This window comes from Capra hircus, chromosome 3 (assembly GCF_001704415.2).
Source record: "Capra hircus breed San Clemente chromosome 3, ASM170441v1, whole genome shotgun sequence".
NCBI lineage: Eukaryota > Metazoa > Chordata > Mammalia > Artiodactyla > Bovidae > Capra > Capra hircus.
Genome location: NC_030810.1, coordinates 70,368,828 through 70,395,351, shown reverse-complemented (window position 1 = coordinate 70,395,351; position 26,524 = coordinate 70,368,828). Strand labels below are relative to the sequence as shown.

At 36.4% G+C, this 26,524-nt stretch overlaps 1 protein-coding gene across 6 annotated transcripts in view; it reads right to left on the bottom strand.

Annotated features, from left to right (window-relative positions):
* Positions 210–26,524, bottom strand: part of CCDC18 (coiled-coil domain containing 18) — a 114,778-nt gene continuing 88,463 nt past the window's right edge. For 2 of the 6 annotated variants that reach the window (XM_018045769.1, XM_013962618.1), the window contains exons 27-29: positions 23,602–23,802; positions 10,926–11,384; positions 7,266–7,540 (exon numbers count right to left, since the gene is read on the bottom strand). In XM_018045769.1, coding sequence (XP_017901258.1) covers positions 7,526–7,540; positions 10,926–11,384; positions 23,602–23,802 — 675 coding nt within the window. In that variant the 3' untranslated portion in view covers positions 7,266–7,525. Of the gene's footprint in view, positions 318–337; positions 1,517–7,265; positions 7,541–10,925; positions 11,385–23,601; positions 23,803–26,524 lie in introns of those variants that run through there. The other 4 variants (XM_018045773.1, XM_018045774.1, XM_018045770.1 and 1 more) reach the window with 3 other exon arrangements.

Sequence of the window (26,524 nt, the reverse complement as noted above, 5' to 3'; positions counted from 1 at the left end):
TGCCCCCACCCTGAGGCACCAGCCAAGGTTCCCATGGAGACAGGAGTGTTGGGGCACCCGCTGCATGCGGGTGGAGTGTGGCCTGGCCTCCCCAGAATCTCTATTGGGACTGCTGTCTCCTCCTTCAGGATCTGGTCCGAGTCCGTGCCGCCCGAGGCAGGGCCTGTGTGGCCAGCCTCCCAACTTCTGCACCGTGATTCCCACTGGAGCCTTTGCAGTTTCTGGACATGAGCTTGGTCACCAGGACATGAACGGATGACTGGCTGGTGGCTATGAGCAGCAGCCACCTGAAATTAGCGTCAATAAACCACTCAGGCCTTTAAAAAAAAAAAAAAAAGCTTGTGTGAAGCAAATGTATACTTATAAGATTACATGATAATGGAATCCGAACAAAGTGGAATTGGACATCTACTGAAAACAAAATATCATCTCATCTATTATGCATGCATCTTTTGAATAGTTCTAAAATAAATCAAATGTTTGCTATGGCCAACCAGGATACTTATCCTGTTAGCTTTGCCTCTCTGGCTAAGGTGACATCTGACAACTAGAATGAATTTAAAGGATATAAAGGTTCTGGGATATGTCTGGGAAATAACCAAAAAAGCTGGATCTCTTGCAGGCACATGAGAAGGGAGGGGAAATGAAACAGAAACAGCTAATTTAATCAACGCTTTCAAGAATATGGGCCATGTAAGTACATGATGGAATGGCAGCTAGACTGAGGATGTGAGATTGAGGAAAAGATTTTTCTTTTTTAGGTTAGGTGAGACTAGGATATATTTAATGTTGATGGGAAAAAAAAAATTAACAGTTGACAAGAGAGATGAGAGGAAATTATTGATGAAGGGGATAAGTCCCTGAGGATACAGAGAGGGATTCAAAATAAAGGTAAACAGATTACCTAGAGGGAAACCTAAACTTCACTCAGGTGAACAAGAGGTAAACCAAGTGCAGATTAAGTTTGTAAATGAAGGGGCAGGAAGCTGTAGAAATTCTTTGATGGCTGCCATTCTTTCTCTGGAGGAGGAGGTAAAGTCACCTGCAAAATATCTATCTGCATGTGGGTGTCAGAATAGCCTTAGGAGTAGTGAAGATTTGATCCATGTGGAGATAAAGATTAATATAAAGAATCTTTAGGCAATGGCGTAAAATTAGGGTAAGGTTAAGCTACTTTACAAACAGATCCTCAATATTCGGTGGTTTCAAAAAGACAGAATTTTATTTTTCTCTTATTCATCCAAGGAGAATGCTTGAGGTCACATAGGCATCCAGGTTCTTTCTATTTCGTTTTTCTGCCATCTCCTATGGTGTTTTCCTCATCTACATGATTGACGTCGGGTTGCAGGCAATTCCAGCTTAAGAGAACGGAAAAGACCTTGGAGGAGCACATATATAATATTTTAATGCCCAGGCCTGAAGTTATACACATTTCTGCTTGTAGCCTTCTGATAAGAACTTAGTCACTGAAGAGGCTGGGAAATATAGTGTCTGGCCACTGGGCCCAGCTAAAACTCTGTAATTACAGAAAAACAAAAAGGACCAATTTTGGTGAAATATTAGTAGTCTTCTCTACAGTATGGTTGTATGCTTTTCTCAAACAATATATAACAACTTAAATATAGGGGGGAAAAAGGACAGTTAATTGAGTAAAGCTTTTCCATGTAACTAAAAAACTAAAAATTTGAGGATAATGGCAAGGAAGTGATCTGAAGTGATAGACCATCATAATACCTAGGTTAAATGAGAAAATGAATAATAACAGTAAGTAATAGGATTTACTGATCATTTACTATTGCCATTATTCTAAGTGCTCTAAGCATATTTGACTTAATACTGATAATAACCATTTAAGGCATGTGCCATTTTCCTATTTTATTACTGAGGAAACAAAGGCACAGAAAGATTGAATAACTTGCCCGATGTGATACAGTAAACTGGTGGCAAAGCCACTGGTTCAGAAGTAATCTGGTTCCAGAGCCCACACTCTTGACCTCAACATTGTACTGCCTCACTGATAGCAGTTATTGTCTATTGGGTACTTTCTAGTCAGGTAGTATACTAGTATTTCATGTGTGTTATCTAAATTTATCCTCACCATAAGCTTCTAAGGTAGCTATTGCCTCTATTTTACATTTAAGGAGACTAAAGTTCAGTTAGTCAATAACTAGCTCAAGGTCATCTGCTTTTAAAAGTGAAGAAACCAGGATCAAATCCAGATCTATATGATCTCAAAGCCCATTTCTCCTTATTCTAAATATTTAAATTTTTATTAATGATATAGAACTCATGAACAATTAAGCCAGATATTGTAAGCATGTAAGTCAATGAACTTTATCAAATGTATATACCTGTGCTGTGTAACAAACAACCTAATCAAGACAGAACATTTCTATTATCCTAGGAAATTTCTTCTATCCCTTTTCTATTCAATTTCCTGCCCCTGAGAGATAAGCACTATTTTGATTTTTATTATACATTGGTTTTGTTTGTTAAGTCATATAAAGAGAGTCATATAGTATTTAGTTTTATGTATAGCTTTTTTCATTCAATATGTTTTTGAAACTTATCTATGTTATTCGGTTTAACAAGAGTTTATTCTTCTAATAGTATTTAAATGTATGAAGGTATCAAGTTGCCTATTCATTCTTCTATTCATGGACTATAGTTTTTCTAGTTTTTGGCTACAAATGAGAAAAGATACTATGAACATTAATGTACAAGTCTTTTGGTGGACAAATATTTTCATTTCATTTCCCTAAATACCCAGGAATGGTACTGCTGGATCATATAATAGATGTAAGCAGAAATTAAAACGAACTGCCAAAGAATTTTCCGAAGTGATTCTAGATATTCTACATCACTTTTTGTTACCAGTCACTTTAATATTAGCTATTCGTTTTTGTTGTTCATTTGTTAATATTGGCTATTCTAGTGGGTAGCCTGTTGTAGTTCTATTTTCATTTTCTTAATGACTGAAGATATTGAATACTTTGAAATGTTCACATGACTACTCACATATATTATTCTGTGAAGTATCTAAGTCTTTTACTTATTTTTAAATTGGGATTAAATTTTTTAAAATTTACAGTTTTTTTCTTAAAAAAATTTTTTTGAGTACAAGTTTTACGTCTCACATATTTATAGTTCTTGCTCTGTAGTACGCGTCTTCATTTTTTAAAATAATTTATTTTATTAAAGCGGGCTTTAGCTGTGCAGGCTTTTCTCTAGTTGTGTCAAGTGGAGGTTACTTTCTAGCAGCACTGAGTGGGATTCTCATTGTGGTGGCTTCTCTTGCAAGCACGGGCTATAGGGAGCATGTGCTTTAGTAGCTGCGACACATGGGCTCAGTAGTTGTAGCTCCCAGGCTCTAGAGCACAGGCTCAATAGTTGTGGCACATGGGCGTAGTTGCTTCGCAGCATGTGGGATCTTCCTAGATTAAGGATCATATCCGTGTCTCCTGCATTGGCAGGCAGATTCTTTGGCACTGAGTCACCAATGAAGCTCTCATTTTCTTAATGGTGAGAGATTTGAAAGAAGTTTTTAATTTTGATCAACTAATTTATTAATTTTTATAACTAGTGCTTTTTGGGCCCTAAGAAATTTCTACATACTTCAGAGTCATGAGGTTATTCTGTTTCTTCTAGAATTTTTTTAGTTTTAGCTTCTACATTTAGGTCTATGAGCCATCCTAACTTAATTTTAAAAATATGAGGTAGAAGTTGAGACTATTTTTTGCCCTTTGGTTTCTCCAAAAATTCCATCATTATTGGTTGAGGACTTTCCTTGCAAAATTGAATTACTTTGGTGCCTTACTGAAAATCAATTAAAAATATACTTTTACATATTGTATATGTAAATATATATTAAATCGTATAAATATATAATCTGTTCTGTTCCACTGATACATTTATGAGCTCATTTTTTCATCTACTGAATTGTAATTTTATAATAATTCTTGAAATTAGGTAGCACAGTGTAAGTCTTCCAACCCTGTTCTTTTTCAAGATTATTTGTCTACTCTAAGTCCTTAACATTTCCAATTAACTGTTAGAATCAGCTTGCTGACTTCTTTAAAGAAAAAGAAAAAAAAACCTACTGGAATTCTGTTTGGGTCTGCACTGAATCTATACATTAATCAGTTTGGGAGAGAACTGACATCTTAGCAATAATGAACACCAAGCATGTGATATATATTCTCTATTTCTTTAAATCCTTGTCTTAGCAATGTTTTGAACTTTTTAATATACAAGTTTCATGTCTCACATTAAATTTTTCCCTCAGTACTTTATGCTACTAATTGTTGATATGAAAAATGTTTTAGTGACTTGAATAGAAAATAAAACCAGACACAGCATTCCCTTAAGCCAAAGCCTCATCAAGGCCCTGTGCTGTGCTGTGCTTAGCTGCTCAGTCACGTCCAAGTCTTAATCAAGGCCTGAATGCTCTTCAATTCTGTAGAGGTTGAGAGGTGAGGAAGCTGCAGAAAAAATTTTGAAGCCAGCAGAGGCTGGTTCATGAGGTTAAGGGAAGATGCCACTTCCCCACATTACAAGGTGAAGCAGCAAGTACTGATGTATAACAGAAGCTGCAGCAAGTCACTTAGTTAAGAAGATCTAGTTAAGATAATGAAAGTGGCACACTAAACAACAGACTTTGAAAGTAGACCAAATAGCCTTTGATTGAAAGCAGATACCATGCAGGTCGTTCATAGATAGACAGAAGTCAGTACCTGGCTTCAAAGCTGCAAAGACTGGCTCACCTTCTGTTAGGGGCTAACGTAGATGGTGACTTGAAGCCAATGCTCATTTTCCATTCTGAAAATCCCACAGCCCTTAAAAATTATGCTAAATTTACTCTGCCTGTGCTCTGTAAATGCAACAATAAATCCTGGATGGCAATACATCTGTCTACAACATGGTTTACTGAATATCTGAATCCAACTGTTGTGACCTACTGCTCAGAAAAAGATTTCTTTCAAAAAATCTGTACTACTGCTCATTTACAAAGGACTTGGCCACTAAGAGCTTGGATGGAGATGTACAATCAGATTAATGTTGTCTTTATGGCTGTCTAACACAACATCCATTCGGTAGCCCAAGAGGTCAAGGAGCAATTTCCACTTTCAAAGAGTTATTACTTGAGAAATAAAGTTTTCTAAGGCTATAGCTGAGTGATTCCTCTGATGAATCTAAGCAAAGGAAACTGAAAATCTTACAGAAAGGATTCACTATGCTAAATAACATTAAGAACACTACTGATTCAAAATATCAACATTCATAGGAATTTGGAAGAAGTTAATCCCAACCCTCTTGGATGACTTGGAGGTGTTTAGACTTTAGTGGGGGAAGCAACAGGAGAACTAGAATTAGAAGTGGAGCCTGAAGTATGTCAAGGCTGTATATAGTCACCCTGCTTATTTAACTTATGCAGAGTACATCATGTGAAATGCCAGGCTGGATGAAGCACAAGTTGGAATTAAGATTGCCAGGAGAAATATGAATAACCTCAGATACGCAGATGACACCATCCTTATGGCAGAAAGCAAAGAACTAAAGAGCCTCTTGATGAAAGTGAGAGGAGTGAAAAAGCTGGCTTAAAACTCAACATTCAAAAAACGAAGATCATGGCATCCAGTCCCATCACTTCATGGCAAATAGATGGGGAAACAATGGAAACAATGACAGACTTTTATTTTCTTGGGCTCCAAAATCACTGCAGATGGAGACTGAAGCCATGAAATTAAAAGATGTTTGCTCCTTGGAAGAAAAGCTATAACCAACCTAGACAGCATATTAAAAAGCAGAGACATTACTTTGCCATCAAAAGTCTGTCTAGTCAAAGCTATGGTTTTTCCACTAGTCATGTATGGATGTGCTGCTGCTGCTAAATCACTTCAGTCATGTGCAACTCTGTGTGACCTCACAGACAGCAGCCCACCAGGCTCCTCCATCCCTGGGATTCTCCAGGCAAGAGTACTGGAGTGGGGTGCCATTGCCTTCTCCATGTATGGATATGAGAATTGGACTATAAAGAGCATTGAGTGCTGAAGAATTGATGCTTTTGAACTGTGGTGTTGGAGAAGACTCTTGAGAGTTCCTGGGACTGCAAGGAGATCCAACCAGTCAACCCTGAAGGAAATCAGTCTTGAGTATTTATTGGAAGGACTAATGCTGAAGCTGAAGCTCCAATACTTTGGCCACCTGATGCGAAGAACTGGCTCCTTGGAAATGACCCTACTGCTGAGAAAGATTGAAGGTGGGAGGAGAAGGGGACGACAGAAGATGAGGACGGTTGGATGGTATCACCGACTCAATGGACATGAGTTTGAGCAAGCTCCAGGAGCTAGTGATGGACACGGAAGCCTGATGTGCTGTAGTCCATGGGGTCACAAAGAGTTGGACATGATTGAGCAACCTAACCAAAATGAAGTTTTGATGAAACTGCCACAATCTCAAGATGCAAGAATGGTTACTTCTTATGGATGAGCAAAGAGAGTAGTTTCTTGGAATAGAACCTACTCCTGGTGAAGACGCTGTAAAGCTTGTTGAAATGACAACAAAGGACTTATAATATTACATAAACTTAGCTGATAAAGCGGGATGTGAGAGAATTGAGTCCAGTTCTGAAAGAAGTCCTACTGTTGGTAATGTTATCAAACAGCACTGTATGTTAGAGAATTGTTTGTTAAAGAGTGAGTCAACCAATGTGACAATCTTCATTGTTGTCTTATTTCAAGAAATTGCCACAGCCACCCCCAACATTCAGCAACCACCAAGAGAGAGGCAAGATCCTTCAGCAGAAAAAAGATTATGACTTGCTGAAGGCTCAGGTAACACTTAGCATTTTTTAGTAATAAAAGCATTTTAAAATTAAGGCATGTACATTGATTTTTTTAGATATAATGCTACAGAGACTAACATACATAGTTATGTAAACATAACAAATTATGTTTCCTTACTGTGATTTAATTTGTTTACTGCTTTATTGCAATGGTCTGGAACTGAAGCTACAATATCTCTGAGGTATGCCTGTAATATCTACTTTACAAGATTGTTATGTGGATTAAATGAATCAACAAATATGAAGAGCCTAAAATAGTGCCTGGTAAGTGGTAAACATTTAACAAAAGTTAGCCATTATTAGTATAGTTATGAACCTGTGGCAGAATGAGCTCTAAATTCATATTACTTCTTTTAAAAATAAAGTATCACTAGAAAAATAAGCAAATCTGATTGAAAATATAAGTTATTCAAAGTACTTATGCATTTTAATAATGATTTCTAAGTAAAAGATAAAAGGAAAGTAGCAAGTTCAAATCAGAATAATGAATAAATTGAATTAATTTTCACAAAACGTATAAGTAAGCTTAAAAGAAAGAACTTTCTTTAAAAATCTTAAAATACAAAATTTATTTAAAAGCAATAAAATACCAGTTTATATGAAGTAGGAACTACATATAATAAGTAAACACTACACAGTACCAAAAATTCCACTTTTCATCACATCAGCATCTTCTTTTAACTATAAATTTTCTCCCTGGAAAAATGCAAAGTAATAGATTATTATTTGAAATCATGATTTAACATTAAAAATCCACTATAAGAATCAGGGGCATAGTTTAAAACAAGAGTGGAGAATATTTAGTCAGTTGAAAAACAAGAATCAGAAAGTCAGTAATGGATTGCATGGATGGAAAAAGCAAATAATTCTGGTTGGGGGGGTCAGGAGGGAATGAAGGATTAAATTAAATTGATAAAGTCAATGAAAAGCAGAAGAGAGAAAAAAGAGAGAAGAGAGAAAAACAGAGCAGAAAAAAAAAGATAGGACAGAAATGCTTGTACAAAGAAGTAGCACAATACAGAGAAGTAGAAAAATAGAGGGAACCGTCTCAGGAGATTCTAAAACTACAGGTCAAATATTCTTGTCATATCTTGATCTTTACCTGGGCTAGGAATTTGAAAATGTTATCATGTCTCTAAGTATTTATTTGTACTCCTACTTCATCCTTTCTTTCCTTTCATTTTTAATTGTTACCTAATCACTGATTTTCTCAATTCTTATTTTTCATCTTACTGCATGGTATACAGACCATATTTTGAAAACTGCTCTTTTTTTTTGAAAACAAAATGGATAAACAATACTTCTTTCAAATTCCTAATAAACTGTAAATCAGCTAATTAACTCACAACTGCTTTAAAGCAGGAGTTTTTAACTTGACATTTGTGTGAACTCTTGAAATTGTGTTCAAAATTGTATGTGTGTGTAACTTTTTACAGTTTTTGAAGCTTTTGTCAAAACTGAAAGCAAACTACTACTCTGCTAGAGGCTTTATTGTGAATGGAACTGACAAAATAAACCATTAAGAAAATCCAAGAAAGGAAACTAACAATGTGGGATCTCAGTTCCTCGACCAGGGGATGAATCCAGTAAAAGCCTGGAGTCCTAACCACTAGGCTAGCCGCTGTGCTTAGTCGCTCAGTCATGTCTGACTCTGCGACCCCATGGACTGTAACCTGCCAGGCTCCTCTGTCCATGGGGATTCTCCAGGCAACAATACTGGAGTGGGATTGCCATTTCCTCCTCTAGGGGATCTTCCCAACCCAGGGATTGAACCTAGGTCTCCCTCATCGCAGGCAAATTCTTTACCATCTGAGCCATCAGGGAAGCCCTACAGGCCAACAGGGAGTTCCAAATTAAGCTCTTTTTAACCATGTAAGGAAGGATGTGGAGAAATGAATAAAAGCTCCAACACTGCGACAAAGCTAGTGGAGGTGATGGAATTCTAGTTGAGCTATTTCAAATCCTGAAAGATGACGCTGTGAAAGTGCTGCACTCAATACGCCAACAAATTTGGAAAACTCAGCAGTGGCCACAGGACTGGAAAAAGTCAGTTTTCATTCCAATCCCAAAGAAAGGAAAACTACCGCAAACTACCGCACAATTGCACTCATCTCACATGCTAGTAAAACAATGCTTAAAATTCTCCAAGCCAGGATTCAGCTATACGTGAACAGTGAACTTCCAGATGTTCAAGCTGGTTTTAGAAAAGGCAGAGGAACCAGAGATCAAATTGCCAGCATCTGCTGGATCATCGAAAAAGCAAGAGAGTTCCAGAAAAACATCTATTTCTGCTTTATTGACTATGCCAAAGGCTTGGATTGTGTGGATCACAATAAACTGTGGAAAATTCTGAAAGAGACGGGCATACCAGACCACCTGACCTGCCTCTTGAGAAATCTGTATGCAGGCCAGGAAGCAACAGTTAGAACTGGACATGGAACAACAGACTGGTTCCAAATGGGAAAAGGAGTACATCAAGGCTGTATATTGTCACCCTGCTTATTTAACTTCTATGCAGAGTACATCATGAGAAACGCTGGGCTGGAGGAAGCACAAGCTGGAATCAAGATTGCCGGGAGAAATATCAATAACCTCAGATATGCAGATGACACCACCCTTATGGCAGAAAGTGAAGAAGAACTAAAGAGCCTCTTGATGAAAGTGAAAGAGGAGAGTGAAAAAGTTGGCTTAAAGCTCAACATTCAGAAAACCAAGATCATGGCATCTGGTCCCATTACTTCATGGGAAATAAATGAGGAAACAGTGGAAACAGTGTCAGACTTTATTTTTTTTGGCTCCAAAATCACTGCAGATGGTGACTGCAGGCATGAAATTAAAAGACGCTTACTCCTTGGAAAGAAAGTTACGACCAACCTAGATAGCATATTCAAAAGCAGAGACATTACTCTGCCAACAAATGGCCGTCTAGTCAAGGCCATGGTTTTTCCAGTGGTCATGTATGGATGTGAGAGTTGGACTATAAAGAAAGCTGAGTGCTGAAGAATTGATGCTTTTGAACTGTGGTGTTGGAGAAGACTCTTGAGAGTCCCTTGGACTGCAAGGAGATCCAACCAGTCCATCCTAAAGGAGATGAGTTCTGGGTGTTCATTGGAAGGACTGATGTTGAAGCTGAAACTCCAATACTTTGGCCACCTGATGTGAAGAGCTGACTCATTTGAAAAGACCCTGATGCTGGGAAAGATTGAGGGCAGGAAGAGAAGGGTACGACAGAGGATGAGATGGTTGGATGGCATCACCAACTCAATCGAGATGGGTCTGGGTGGACTCCAGGAGTTGGTGATGGACAGGGAGGCCTGGCGTGCTGTGGTCCATGGGGTTGCAAAGAGTCGGACACGACTGAGCAACTGAACTGAACTGAACTGAGTCTGTCTTGAATCCATTCAAAAAACACTTTTTAAACATTTTAGGCCACCAAATTTACTTTGATATGTTTGAAACGAGGAAAATGGACATTTCAAAAGAGGTGAAATTACCTGAAAGAAATCTTTATTTCTGTATGCAAACTATAGATTAACTGCTTACAAACAATGTCAAGTTGTCTGTAATATATGTGTAGCAGCGATAAAGTTGCCTCTTCAGGACGATATGTTTAAAAAATAATGGAAGTAGAAAAATCATGTGAATGTGATATTCTGAGTCACTATGGAAGCCTATGACCAAAACAAAAGGCCACCTGAATAATCTTTACTAGAATGGTTTCCAGGAAGTCTAGGAAAACAACTAATTTTAGCATTCCAAAGAACATTTTCCAGTACTCTGGAGTTCAAAATACTTTCCTAATATGAGGTAGAGTTAGTCTTTAATCAAGTATAGAGATTATACTTAATCAAATATTAGTCTATTTTAACAAAAATTAATTTTCAAAGTTAAATTTTCAACTCTACTTGTCTAGGTAAAAGCATTTTGAACTTACAAGGAGTTTTTTCATACTTTGAATAATTGTGCACATCACCTAATGACATGAGTATTTTATTTAAATGTATGCATTTTTTTCTTAAAAAAAGAAAATGATCCTCATTGGAGACAAATCATTGTAACTTCTAACGTATGAAATACATACCTGAGTTGAACCAGCACCTGTTTGCATAGAAGATTTTTTTAATAGTCGCACTTCTTTGTTTATGTATCTTAGCATTCCACTCAGAGTACTGAAGTCATTATTCTCAGAATTATCATCATATGTGAGAGGTTTAAATGAGTCTGACTGGGCATAAGTTAGATCCCTCTGGCTTTCTTCTAACGTTGAAGGTTGTTCCAATTGCATTTTTTTTAAGTCTTGTAGTAATTCTTCAGAAAGATCTTCATCACCATGAGTTCTGAAACTAAGATCACTGGCACTAATAGAGCGACGTAGTTTTCTACACTTGAAAAAAGCTGTGTGAGAATGCTTAGCTAATTTTGAATCTTGAATATCAGGCGTGATTTCTACTGGAGATGTAAATGGGGCTGGTAGAAATTTGATGTCTTCTGCCCTTTCATGTCCAGAAATTTTGGCTTGTAATCTGGTTAATTCTGATTCCTATAGAAAAATTGGTAAATAGTAGGTGCTGATTACATATCTGTTAAATAAATGAATTACTTAGGAAATCATAGACTTAGAAGTCATCTAAGTTAAACTTGGTTCTAGTACAGTACAGAAATTCTTTTATAACAACTCATGAGGGTTGTTAACTATGTTAAAACTACATAGTTAAAACTACGTTAAAACCCTTCATTTTGGGACAATTAACTATAGTCATTAGCATTATATTTAAACTATATAAGGAATTCCATGAAAACTGTATGTTCCTTATAGAATTTTTCTTAATATTTATGACTATAAATTTCTATTAAAGACTGAAAACTTACGTATACACACAAAAAATAATGTCCTTCAAAATTTGTAATAGGAAATAAATGTATATTAGCTTCTCTGCTGTATATATCATCACAAAAAATCTTTACTAGAAAAATTTTAAAGCCTTTAAATAATTAATAATGTTTAATAAATCAATCCTTATTAAATAAACTTTTCATTTCTGTTTCTCCATGTCCTTCATTTATGTCCTGTGACCCAACTCAGGGATCCCAACAATTGAGAGTGTATATACTGAAAAGCGCTCAAGTCAAAAAAATAAAGGGAGGACATTTTAATTTTAAAAGTTATATAATATGTATAGTAGTCCCCTGTTCAAATACATTCTCCTTTTCTTACAGGTATCCATAAGATGCAAATTTCTAAACCAGTCACTTTTAAACTGATAGTTTCCATTCTTTCTAAAAATACTGTGCTTATAGCTAAAACTGTCATAACAACAGTGTGCATTACAAAATGCATATTTCACTTCTGCAGTCTTTATACCACTTTATTCTAGGCAAACTTGATTTGTAAGTGGCAGAAGTGCCAATTTTTTCAAGCAAATTTTGTATTCACATTGTTATAACCACAATTATTTAATGAAATAACTATAAAGTTCACATATATAAGGTCATGTGCAGTTTAAGTTTCTTTTTAAACTTCTGTGTGTTACCCAGTCACATTAAGAAATGCGGTATCTCAGATAAGCAGGATTCCATTTAACTTAAGAGTTCAACACCTAACTTTCATGAAGAAATGTAGTAAACCAAATATATTAAACATAATTCAACTTTTTCTTAAAACTCAAAGCAGCTCACTGTTGTGATTCTGACTGTAGTAGGCCATAATACACTGATGTTTTATGGCCTTCAGAAATGGATTTACCTTTGCCCTTACTCCAGACACACTCAAATACTAGGGTACTTTTTAGGCTATTAAACTGAAAAGATCAGATGCCTCAGTGTTCTTTCTTCTCTTCTCCCTCACTTCTGTTTCTGTTCTCTGTCATTTACTGCTGCTTTCAGTGAATAGCTTTCCACTATTTATAGTTACTTCTAATCGTTACATTTGAAAGTGAAGTTGCTCAGTCCAGTCAGAGTCTTTGTGACCCCATGGACTGCAGCCTACCAGGCTCCTCCGTCTATGGGATTTTCCAGGCAAGAGTACTGGAGTGGGGTGCCATTGCCTTCTCCGATTTATAGTTACTTCTAATTGTTACATTTATGCCAGCTTCTGCTCTTCTCTTAGTTTTTCTTCTTTCTCTCTCCAAACTAGATCTTAGAGCCAGTTAAAATTGACTTGGAGAGCTAGCGTCAGAAAACAAAGAAATTCTACCTTCTGCCTGCTATCCTGGCTAATCATGGTAAACGTTCTAAGATCTATGTATCTATAGTTCATTTAAGAATTGCAGCTATTCTGAGAATATTCTGATAACTTTCTAAGTAGCTGAATTTACACACTTCTGAATAATTGATAAGTGCAATACCACTGTATTTATCTCATTGGTAATATATAACAAGTGAGCAGAGATTACTACTACTAAGTGACAGAGATATACTATGTAGAATCTTTAAAATTTTTAGATTCAATTTTTTGCAATGAGGTTTTATAATTTTGTATAAATGTTATATAAATCCCCAGAACACTAAGCATATTACTATTTCAATAAAAGTATAGAGGGTTCACCTGAAACATAATTTCGGATTCTGTTTATTCAACTTTCCTATAGTACTATGAATATCAAGCATTTAAAAAAAAAAATCATGTACTTGGCTGTGCTGGGTCTTCATTGCCACACATGGGATCTTTAGCTGCAGATTGAGAACTCACTTGTGGTACGTGAGATCTAGTTTCCTGACCAGGGATAGAACTGAGGCCCTGAGCACTGGGAGTGCAGAGTCTTAGCAACTGGACCACCAGGTAAGTCAATATCAAGCATTTTATAAAAGGGATTTAAGTGCTCAGCATAATAATTACAAGTATTTCTATAGTAATAATTGAGTTTCTTTGCTTTTCAATAACTTCCATTTTACCATAAAATCATTTATTGCTTCACAACTATCAGTGGGGTTGGTCTTTTTTAAGGTCTTAGCTGACAATGTTAATCATACATATTGGCAATTTGAACTAATATTAAATTATTTCTATGCATCAATACTGATATTAATTCCAAATTCAAGAATAAACTGCCATGATCAATAGGGGTGAATAACTACCAAGAGTCTATCTGAAAAATCACATATGTACTCAAAAGCAGTAAAAAATATTTTTTAATATAATCTTGCATTTTCTAATGATAGTGATGATGATCCAGGATCTCAGGAAAACAATGAAGATGTAAGAAATGTTTACCAAAGGTCTAGAAGAACTAAGGACAAACAAGCAGAGATGAACAATGCACTAGAAGGAATCAGTAACAGAGGCAGAAGAACAGGTAAGTGACCTGGAAGACAGAATGGTGGAAATCACTGCCACAAAACAGAATATAAAACAAAGAATGAAAAAAAAAGATAAAGACAGTCTAAGTTAATGCACCAACATCTGCATTATACCAGTCCCACAAAAAGAGAGAGAAGGGACCCAAGAAAATATCTGGAGATATCAGCTGAAAACTTCCTCAATATGGGAAAGGAAATCGTCAACCAAGTCTGGGAAATGCAGAGTCCCAGGCAAAATAAACTCAAGGAGAAACACACCGAGACACACAATAATTAAACTGATAAAAATTAAAGACAAAGATAAAATATTAAAAGCAATAAGGGAAAAATGATAAATAATACTCAAGGGAACTCCCATCAGGTTATCAGCTGATTTCTCAACAGGAACTCTCCAAGCCAGAAGGGAATGGCATGATACATTAAAAGCGATGAGAGGGAAGAACCTACAACCAAGAATAATCTATCCAGCAAGACTCTCATTCAGATTTGATTGAGAAATCCAAAGGTTTCCAGAGAAGCAAAATTAAGAGAATTCAGCATCACCAAAACAACTTTACAACAAATACTAAAGGAACTTCTCTAGGCAGGAAACACAAAAGAAAAGATCTACAAAAAATAAACCCAAAACAATTAAGAAAATGGTAACAGGCCCTACGTAAAATAGGTAGCCAACGGGAATTTGCTGTATGGCTCAAGAAACTCAAACAGGGACTCTGTATCAACCTAGAGGGGTGGGATGGGGAGGGAGATGGGAGGGAGGTTCAAAAGAGCGGGGATATATTTATACCTACGGCTGATTCATATTGAGGTTTGACAGAAAACAACAAAATTCTTTAAAGCAACTATCCTTCAATAAAAAAATTAATTGAAAAAAAGAAAACGGTAATAGGATCATGTGCTGTGCTGTGCTTAGTTGTTCAGTCGTGTCAGATACTTTGTGACCCCATGGACTGTAGCCCGCCAGGCTCCTTTGTCCATGAGGATTCTCCAGACAAGAATACTCAAGTGGGTTGTCATGCTCTCCTCCGGGGATCTTCCCAATCCAGGGATCAAACCTGGGTCTCCCACATTACAGGTGGATCCTTTACCATCAGAGCCACCAGAGAAGCCCAACAGGATCAAAGGATCCTGCTGCTGCTGCTGCTAAGTCGCTCCAGTCGTGTCCGACTCTGTGCGACCCCAGAGATGGCAGCCCACCAGGCTCCCCCGTCCCTGGGGTTCTCCAGGCAAGAACACTGGAGTGGGTTGCCATGTCCTTCTCCAATGCATGAAACTGAAAAGTGAAAGTGAAGTTGCTCAGTCGTGTCCAACTCTTAGCGATCCCATGGACTGCAGCCCACCAGGCTCCTCCATCCATGGGATTTTCCAGGCAAGAGTACTGGAGTGGGTTGCCATTGCCTTCTCTGATTTTTTTTTTTCCATATAAGATGATTAAATAATACATGAAGAAAAACATGAATCAAGAATCAACACCAGGGGACTTGCCTGGCAGTCCAGCGGTTAAGACTCTGTACTTCCAATGCAGGGGGCAGGGTTCAATCCCTGGTCAGGAATCTAAAATCCTACACACCATGGAGCCAAAAACTTTAAAAAAATAAATTAAAAAAAAAAAAGAATCAACACCAAACAACCTCAGCTGTCAAGCATGCTGAAAACCACCATCACTATCATCATACCACCCCTTACACCTCTCCTAAAGACAGAAGTCTGGACATTTTTTAAGGTCACTCTGAAAACTTCAGGAACATATAAACAAAATTTTGCAAATAGCTTTCAAAGGTTCACGTAATACACAAACACAGGAATGAGAAACCCAGGCTCTCCTTCAGCTAATGTCTGATTTATCACTGTTACTTTCCCTTACTCACACTATGTTTATCAGCTATATGAGGCCTATGACCAAAAAGAAAGTTTTAAATAATTTATCTACTGACCTCTAACTATGAAACAGGACAATTTAGTCCTCTTCCCTATCACCCACACCATCCATGCCTTGCCTACCATAACAGGCATACATCTCTTATATTTCACCACTCCTATCTAATTAAAACATACTTTTGGTCACATCAAGATTCAGTACATACATTAACATGACTATGTAACTTAAGTCACAGCAGTTCTATAATTGGCTGTGTTTATTTTACTCCCTTCAGCTCAGTTCAGTTGCTCAGTCGTGTCCGACTCTTTGCGACCCCATGAATCGCAGCACACCAGGGCTCCCTGTCCATCACCAACTCCTGGAGTTCACTCACACTCACATCCATCAAGTCGGTGATGCCATCCAGCCATCTCATCCTCTGCCGGCCCCTTCTCCTCCTGCCCTCAATCCCTCCCAGCATCAGAGTCTTTTCCAATGAGTCAACGCTTCGCATGAGGTGGCCAAAGTCCTGGAGTTTCAGATTTAGCATCATTCCTTCCAAAGAACACCTAGGACTGATCTCCTTGCAGTCCAAGGGACTCTCAAGAGTCTTTTCCAACTGTGAAGAAAGCTGAGCGCCGAAGAACTGATGCTATTGAACTGTGGTGTTGGAAAAGACTCATATAATCATACATAGTGATAATTACCTTAACTATAAATAGATTAAATGCACCAATCAAAAGACACAGACTGGATGGGCAGATGAGAACATGCGCACATATGCACTTCCACTTACCATATTACTCTATGCCCAAAACTGTATGTAATTATTTCATATTGTGAGGTTCATTATGTTTCCATTATGGCTTGCAACTGTAATTATTTTTTGTCTGGCTATTGACTATGAAAACTGATAAACATCTTTCAGTATTATGATTATGTAATTGTTATTTGCTTAATATCATTGTATCATGATTGGTCAACAGAAAAGAACAGAATTATGTATCACTAAAATTACCATTTAACAGAAAAACTTGTATTTACTTTTAAAAATCCAGATGCACAACAGAATTATCTTGGAATTTTTTGAAAAATAAAAATGCCCAGGTATTGCTACTCTTCTCCAAAGTGCCAGATGTATTCCTAACCCACAGCCATGTTTAAAAGCAACTAAACTACATGATGATGGTCTTTTACTTTTATCTAGTTTGATTCATGTTTTCTATTTCATAGTCAATGCTCCCATTTCATTTAGCTTATGTTTTCCAATTTCTCTCTTTTTTGTTGTTGTTTCTCAAGCCATTATCAAGTGTAGTAGAAAAGCTTTTGTAACATATATATAGTATGTATAATATATATATTTTAGAAAAATTGTGAATTTTTGCCTAGCTAAACTTATGACACTTTGATTCTACTTGTTTGGCTTAGTATGAACAGAATGCTAGAGTTCTAATTTATATTCACTCAAATTTTGATATAGTGTCATATATTTTGGCATCTAGTATTACTGGTAAAAGTCCAGAAAATGTACTATCTTAGTGATTTATAAAGAAAATTTGAATAAGGCTTGAAACTTCTAATCCAATTCTGAGAATATAAAGAAATACTATGATATTTAAAAAAACACAGGAAATTAACAAGTGATACAGTATTATTAACTAAAGTACAGATGATGTTCAAATCTCACAAAATTATTTGTTTTCATACCTCATTCAAGACTCCACAAGATTATAGCAAACAAAGAAGCAGTTCTTAACAGGCTTGCAAGGACGTACCATGGCTAACATCATAGAATTCAGTACAGAAGAAGCAAGCAAGATATGCCCATCTCCCAGACTTTCTCCAAAATAGATCTATTTTCATACTTTAAAAGTCAGGCTTCTATTTTAGCATGCATCTGGGGTACCTGTGGTGCTGGAGAAGACTCTTGAGAGTCCCTTGGAAAGCAAGGAGATTGTAATTGCTCATTTCAATTGCCATTTGAAATTGTATTTAATTGCATTGAGCCGCTTCAGCTACACGCAACAAATGCTGGTAAATTCTCTTTTCATTTTCATTCAGTTACAAATATTTTCTTATTTTCCTTGTTATGGCTTCTTAGATACATCCATCATTTAAAAGTTGACATTAAACTTCCAAATACATGGGATTTTTAAAAGTATCTTTAACATTAATTTCTCATTTTTATATTAACTTCTCATTAAATGCTTTCTCCTCTGCAATTACCCTCTGTTTTCTTCAGTCTAACTTTATTGAGGCTTTTTTTTTTTAATTGAGGCTTTTGATGTCAAAGTTGAAGCTCTCTCTTGGTAAATGTCACATTGCACTTGAAAATAGATGGGTTATTTTCAAATATCTCTTGATATTGATTTCTAACATAATACCACAGTGATAACAGAACTGATGCTATGATTTCAATACCTTTAAACCATGAAATTTTTGAACCTTGTTTTATGTCTTTGGGTATGTTTCAGTGTCTCCTAGTTTACAATCTATGGGAACTTGCATATAACTTGTATCCTTCTGATGTGTGAAAATGTATAAATCTTAATTATGTTGAATTGGTTCACAGAGCTTTTCAGGTCTACTACATCCTTCTTCTCTGTATACTCATTATATTAATTTTTGAGAGTTTGATATTGAAACTCCAACTAAAAATCTTAATTTATCTACTTAAAAAATTGTAATATATAGTATAACTATATGTAATCTTGTTCTGTATTTTCCAAATCTCCTGTAAATGAGTTATCATACTTTATAATTCAAAAAAAAAAATTAAAAACCCTCTAAAGTAAACATCATGATTCAATTGGCCAGGCCAAGATGGCAATATAGGCTCCTTTCATATCTCCATGTACAAATGATGAAATTTACAACTGTACAAGGAACAATTCCCTTTGAAAAAACTAGCTGAGAAACATCTACACATTGGGTGAATGAGAAAAGCCCACATCAAAACTAATAGGAAAGCTGAGCTTCACTTTTGCCATAAAGGCCATGCCAAGCACAGGCTATACAATGGGAAGGAACACCTGGCTTCCAGTTTCTTCCTTAAGAGTAAAGGGCTTAGATCCCACAGGTAGTGTTCCAACTTTTAAGACTTCCATGTGAGCAATGGGTTTTCCAAACACTTAGCTGTGAAAGCCAATGGGGCCTGCATCCCTGAGACCCACAAGATTATAGCAAACAAAGAAGCAGTTAACAGGCTTGCAAGGACGTACCATGGCTAACATCATAGAATTCAGTACAGAAGAAGCAAGCAAGATATGCCCATCTCCCAGACTTTCTCCAAAATAGATCTATTTTCATACTTTAAAAGTCAGCCTTCTATTTTAGCATGCATCTGGGGTACCTGTGGTGCTGGAGAAGACTCTTGAGAGTCCCTTGGAAAGCAAGGAGATCAAATCAGTCAATCTTAAAGGAAATCAACCTTGAATACTCTCTGGAAGGACTGACGCTGAAGCTCCAATACCTTGGTCACCTGATGTGAACAGCTGACTCATTGAAAAAGACCCTGAAGCTGGGAAAGAGTGAAGGCAGAAGAAGAGGGTGACACAAGATGAGATAGTTGGATGGCATCACTGATTCAATGGACATGAACTTGGGCAAACTCTGGGAGATACAGGGAAGCCTGGTGTGCTGCAGTCCATGGGGTCACAAACAGACACGACTTGGTTACCAAACAACAAACAACAAGGGGCACCCGAAAGACCAGGGAGGCCAGAAGACACTTTCTCTACCTTCTCCCTCAAGCCTGTTCCAAACTACAAGTGTCTCCCTGGATTTTATGCCAGAAGTGTAACAAGGGACAAAGAAGGTCATTATATAATGCTAAAGGAGTCAATCTAACAAAAGAATATAACATTTGTATATATTTTGCACCTAAAAAACACAGGCATACCCAAATATACAAAGTAAGTATTGACAGACCAGAGGGAGAAAGAGATAAGCATATATAACCATAAGGGACTTCAGTACCCTAGTTTCATCAATAGATAGATCATCCATACAAAAAATCATTATGAAAACATTGGACTTGAACCGTAAGTTAGACCAAATAGACTTAACAGTTACAGAACATTTCATCCAACACAGGGCAGGAGTATACATATTCTTCTCAAGTGAATATGGAACATTCTCCAGGATGGATCATATGTTAAGTCATAAAACAAGTCTTAATAAATTTAGGAAGATTAACAAAACAAAAACAAATTTAGGAAGATTGAAATTATATCAAGCACCTTCCAACCACAATGGTATAAAACCAGAAATCGATTACAAGAATAAAACTGGAAAACCCACAATTATGTGGAGATTAAACAACACGCGACGTAACTACCAACGTGTCAAAGAATAAATCAACAGAAAAATAAAAAATTATCTTCAAACAAATTAAAATAGAAATATAGTAAACCAAAACTTATGGGACATAGCAAAAGCAGATGCAAGTGGGAAATTTATAGTGATAAACACTGTATTTATATAGTAAGAAACAAGAAAGACACCAATAAAACAACCTAAATTTCTACCTTAAAGAAATAGAAAAGGAAGAACAAACTAAGCCCAAAGTTAGGTAAATGAATGAAATAAAGATCAGAGTGGAAATAAAGTAAAGATAGACTAAAAAGGCAATATAAAATATTAATGAAACTAACAGCTGAGTTCTTAAAAAAGATAAACACAATAGACAAACCATTAGCAAGGCTTAATAAGAGAAAAAGAAAGAGAGAACTTAAATAAAATCAGAAATGAAAGAGATATTACAACTTGATACCAAAGACATAAGCGATCTTAAGGGACTACTATGAACAATTATACACTAACAAATTGGTCAGCCAAGAAAAAAATAGATAAGTCTTACAACCCACCAAGACCAAATAATAAAGAAACATAAAGTGAGATCTCAATAGACCAATTACCAGTAAGGAGGCTTGATCAGTAATAATAATTTTAAAAAACCTCCCAAAACTGATTCACTTTGCTGTACATCAGAAACTTAAACACTGTAAAACAATATATTCCAGTATCAATAAAAAGTATTTTAAATTAAATATTTAAAAGAAATAACAGCAAGTTGAATTGAGTAATACATTAAAAGAATCATATACCATGATCAAGTGAGAGATTAGTTCCAGGGACGTAAGGATGGTTCATTATCTGCAAATTAATGTGATACCACATTAATAAAAAGAAGATAAAAATTATATGATCATCTCAATAGATGGAGAAAAAGCATTTGACAAAATTCAATATTCATTCATGATGAAAATGCACAACACAACAAGTGGATACAGGGGGAATGTACACCAAAATAATAAAGGTTATATATAACAAGTCCACAGTTAACATAACCCTAAACAGTGAAAAACTGAAAGCGTTTCCTTTAACATCAGGAACAAGACAAGGAAGCTCACTCACCATTTCTATTCAACATAATATTGGGAGTAGGAGCCAGAGAAATAAGGAGGAAAAAAAGGAATAAAAGGAATCCAAATTGGAAAGGAAGATGTAAAACTGTAACTGTTTGCAAATGACATGATATTATATATAGAAAACCCTAAAGACTCCACCAAAAAACTGTTTAAAACTGTTTTTGAACTAGTAAATGAATTTGGCAAACAGAAGGATACAAAATTAGTATATAAAAATCTGTTGTATTTCTATATATTAATAATGAACTATCAGAAAGATAAATTAGTAAAATAATCCCATTTACAATTTTATCAAAAAGAATAAAATGCCTAGGAATACATTTAACCAAGGAGGTGAAAGACCTGTACACTGAAAACTGTAAGATACTGATGAAAGGAAGTGAAGATACAAATAAATGGAAAGATATGTTGTGCTCATGAACTAGTTGGAAGAAAAAATATTGTGAAAATGTCCTTACTATCCTAAGTAATGTAGATTCAATTCAACCCCTATCAAAATTTCAACAGTATTTTTCACAGCTATAGAACAAGCTATCCTAAAACTTGAATGGAACCACAAAAGACTAAATAGTTAAAGCAATTTTAAGAAATAACAAAGTTGGAAACATCATATTTCCTGATTTCAAACCATATTACAAAGCTATAGTAACTAAAATAAAAACACTATGATACACAGTAGTATAGAAATGGACACACAGATAAATGGAACAGAATAGATAGCCTAGAAATAAACCTATGCATGTATAGCCAGTTAATTTATGACAAAGGAACTAAGAACGTACAATTGGGAAAGAAAAATTATCTTCAATGAATCATGCCGGGAAAACCAGAGAGCCAGATGCAAGGCTGGACCCTAGTCCTACACCATACACAAAAATCAATTCAAACTGAGAGTGAAGAAAAAATAAAGAGTAAGCATCTTGATATTGGGCATGGCAATGATTTTTTGGATTTGATAACAAAAGTAAAGGCAACAAAAGCAAAAACAGAAAACAGGGACTATACAAACTAAAAAGTTCTTGCACAGCAATGGAAACCAGTAAAAAGGCAACATACAAAATGGGAGAAAATGTCTGCAAATCATTTATCTGATAAAGAGTTAACAGCTGAACTACATAAAGAACTCATATAATTTAATAGCAAAGAAACAAACCATTCAGTTTTTAAAAGGTAGAGGAATTGAATACACATTTTTTCGAAGAAGATATACAAAGGGCCAATAAGTACATGAAAAGGTACTCAATATCACTAATCATCTGGGAAATGCATATCAAAATCAAATGAGATATCACCTTACACCCACCAGAATGGCTATTATTAAAAAGACAAGAAATGAGTGTTGGCAAGGGTATGGAGAAAAGGGAGGCCGTGTTTACTGTTGGTAGCCAAGCTACCTAGTACAAGTACTAAGGGAAACAGCATGGAGTTTCTTCCAAAAATAAAAAATAGAAGTGTCATATGACCCAGCAACACTACTTCTGGGTATATTCAAAGGGAATGAAAATAGGTTATCAAATGCACTCCTGTGTTCATTTCAACATTATTCACAATTAGCTCAGATAAGGAAAAAAGTACCCATTGATGAATGGATAAAGAAGGTACGGTAAATACATATACAATGGAATTATACAATATGGCTTTTGGAACAACATCAATGGACCTTTAGGTGAAATAAAACAGAGAAAGACAAATACTACATGATATTACTTGAATGTGGAATCTTAAAAAAAAAAAAAGCCAAACTCATAGAAATAGCAGGAGAGTGGTTGCCAGAGACGAGGAGACTGGGAGGTGAGCAAAATAGGTTGCTCAAAGGGTACAGCTTTTCAGGTATAAGATGACTGAGGGTTTAATGTATAATATGATGACTATAGTTGATAAAACCAGTGTATAAATGAAACTTACTAAAAAAGTAGAACTTAAATGTTCTCACCAAAAAAAAGTTTTTTTAAAGTTCATGTTCACATAATTATGTCTCTTAAGCCAATATGATACATTTCTTATTAATAATCTCCAAATTCAGTATCTTCTAAATAAAGGGCCTTTTATTCAAAAGGTCAATTTTTGGTTATTAAGTGTTCTACAAACTCCAGGAATTCTGATTATGGGGAAATCAGTCATAAATTTACTTCATTATAGCTCTGCTTTATGTATTTTATATGTTCACTTACCTTAATAAGTAATGCTTCATTTGTAGCTTCAATTACTTCATTCCTATCTTGGACTTGCTGATGCAAACTGCTTACAGTGTCCTGAGCTTCTTCTAATTCTAGTTTTGCTTTCTCTAATTGTTCATTTAATTGCTGAACAGAAGTCTTTTGAGAATCAACAGAAATCTTCCACTTTGCATGGTTTTCCTGATGTGAAATCATCTACACAGCCCCCAAATTGAAAAGGAATGGAAGAAAGAAAATAGGATGAACTTGGTTTCAATAACATTCTAATACAGCAAATTGTTTATAGTTACAAACATGATTTCTCAACAAATAACATATTAGAGGGAAAATAGTCTTAAATTTACTTAAGAACAGTTAACTAAGTACAATGGACTACTTTCGGATACTGATTTGAAGAAATCAGCTATAAAGACATTTTTGAGGAAGACATAATTGAGGAAATCTGAACAATGACTACACGTTTGATGATATCAAGGAATTACAGTCAAATTGTAAGTATGAAAATGGCATTGTGGTTATATTTTTTAAATAGTTCTTGTCTTTCAGATATATTTATTGAAATGCTTATTGATGAAACAATCATGTTTTGGATTCCCTTCCCTCAAAATTACAGGGTATGTGAGAGAGGGAAAAAAGAGAAATGAGGTTAAAGATATGATGATCATACTTCCCAGTTTACCTACAATCGTCTAGGTTTTATGCTTAGTGTTCTGGTGTAATTAATAACAGCACTCTTCTTCATTCTCAAAAGGATTTCCTTTTATATAAAATAAATAGTCAACACACTTACAGATTAAGTAAAATTGGCCATGAGTGGGCTTCTTGGTAAAGAACTGCCTGCAAGGCAGGAGACCCTGGTTCAATTCCTGGGTCAGGAAGATCCCCTGGAGAAGGAAATGGCAACCCACCCCAGTGTTTTTGCCTGGAGAATCCCATGGACAGAGGAACCTGGCACGCTACATACAGTCCATGGGGTTGCAAGACTCAGACATGAGTTGAAAATTATTGAAGCTGAGCAATATATAGGAAAGAAATAAGGGAAAATAACAGAATGGGAAAGACTAGAGATCTCTTCAAGAAAATCTGAGATACCAAGGGAACATTTCACATAAAGATAGGTACAATAAAGGACAGAAACAGTAGGGACTAAACAGAAGCAGAAGATATTAAGAGACACAAGAATACAGAAGCACTATACAAAAAAGATGATGAGATGACGAGATGGTTGGATGGCATCAATGACTCAATGGACATGAGTCTGAGCAAGCTCTGGGAGATGGTGAAGACAGGGAGGCCTGGAATGCTGCAGTCCACGGGGTTGCAGAGTCAGACATGACTGAGAGACAGAACAACAACAAATACAAAAAAGAACTTAATGATCCAGATAACCATGACAGTGTGATCACTCACCTAGAGCCAGACAACCTGGAGAGTGAAGTTAAGTGGGCTTTCATGAGGTCGCTAAGAGTCGGACACGACTGAGCGACTTCACTTTCACTTTTCACTTTCATGCATTGGAGAAGGAAATGGCAACCCACTCCAGTGTTCTTGCCTGGAGAATCCCAGGTACAGAGGAGCCTGGTAGGAGGCCATCTATGGGGTCTCACAGAGTTGGACACAACTGAAGCAACTTAGCAGCAGCAGCAGGAAGCATCAAGACAAACAAAGCTAGTGGAGGTGATGAAATTCCAGCTTAACTATTTCAAAACCTAAAAGATGATGCTGTGAAAGTGCCGAACTCAATATGCCAGCAAATTTGGAAAACTCAGCAGTGGCCATAATATTGAATAAAGTCATTTTCCATTCCAATCCAAAAGAAAGGCAATGCCAGAGAATGTTCAAACTACAGTACAATTATGCTCATTTCACATGCGAGCAAGGTAATGTTCAAAATCCTTCAAGCTAGGCTTCAACAGTACATGCACCAAGAAATTCCAGATGTACAAGCTGGATTTAGAAAAGGCAATCAGAGATCAAATTGCCAACATCCACTGGATCATAGAATAAGCAAGGGAATGCCAAAAAAACATTTCCTTCTGCTTCATTGACTATGAAAAAGCCTTTGACTATGTAGATCACAACAAACTGTGGAAAATTCTTAAAGAGATGGGAATACCAGACCACTTTACCTGCCTCCTATGAAACCTGTATGCAGGTCAAGAAGCAACTGTTAGAACCAGACATGGAACAATGGACTGGTTCCAAATCAGGAAAGGAGTATGTCAAGGCTGCATACTGTCACCCTGCTTATTTAACTTACTCTTGCCTGGAAAATACCATGGACGGAGGAGCCTGGTAGGCTGCAGTCCATGGGGTCGCTGGGAGTTGGACATGACTCAGTGACTTCACTTTCACTTTTCATTTTCATGCACTGGAGAAGGAAATGGCAACCCATTCCAGTGTTCTTGCTTGGAGAATCCCAGGGACGGCGGAGCCTGGTGGGCTGCCGTCTATGGGGTCGCACAGAGTTGGACATGACTGAAGCAACTTAGCAGAATACATCATGCAAAATGCCGGGCTGGATGAATCATAAGTTGGAATCAAGAATGCTGGGAGAAATATCAACAACCTTAGATATGCAGATGACATCACCCTTATGGCAGAAAGCAAAGAGGAATTGAAGAGCCTCTTGATGAAAGCTAGCTTAAAACTCAACATTCAGAAAATGAAAATCATGGCATCTGGTTGCATCACTTCATGTAAAGTAGATGGGGAAACAATGGAAAGAGTGACAAACTTTATTTTCTTGGGCTCCAAAATCACTGTCGATGGTGACTGCAGCCATTAAATTAAGCAATCCCACTGCTGGGCATACATACCAAGGAAACCAGAATTGAAAGAGACACATGTACCCCAGTGTTCATTGCAGCACTGTTTATAATAGCCAGGACATGGAAAGAACCTAGATGTCCATCAG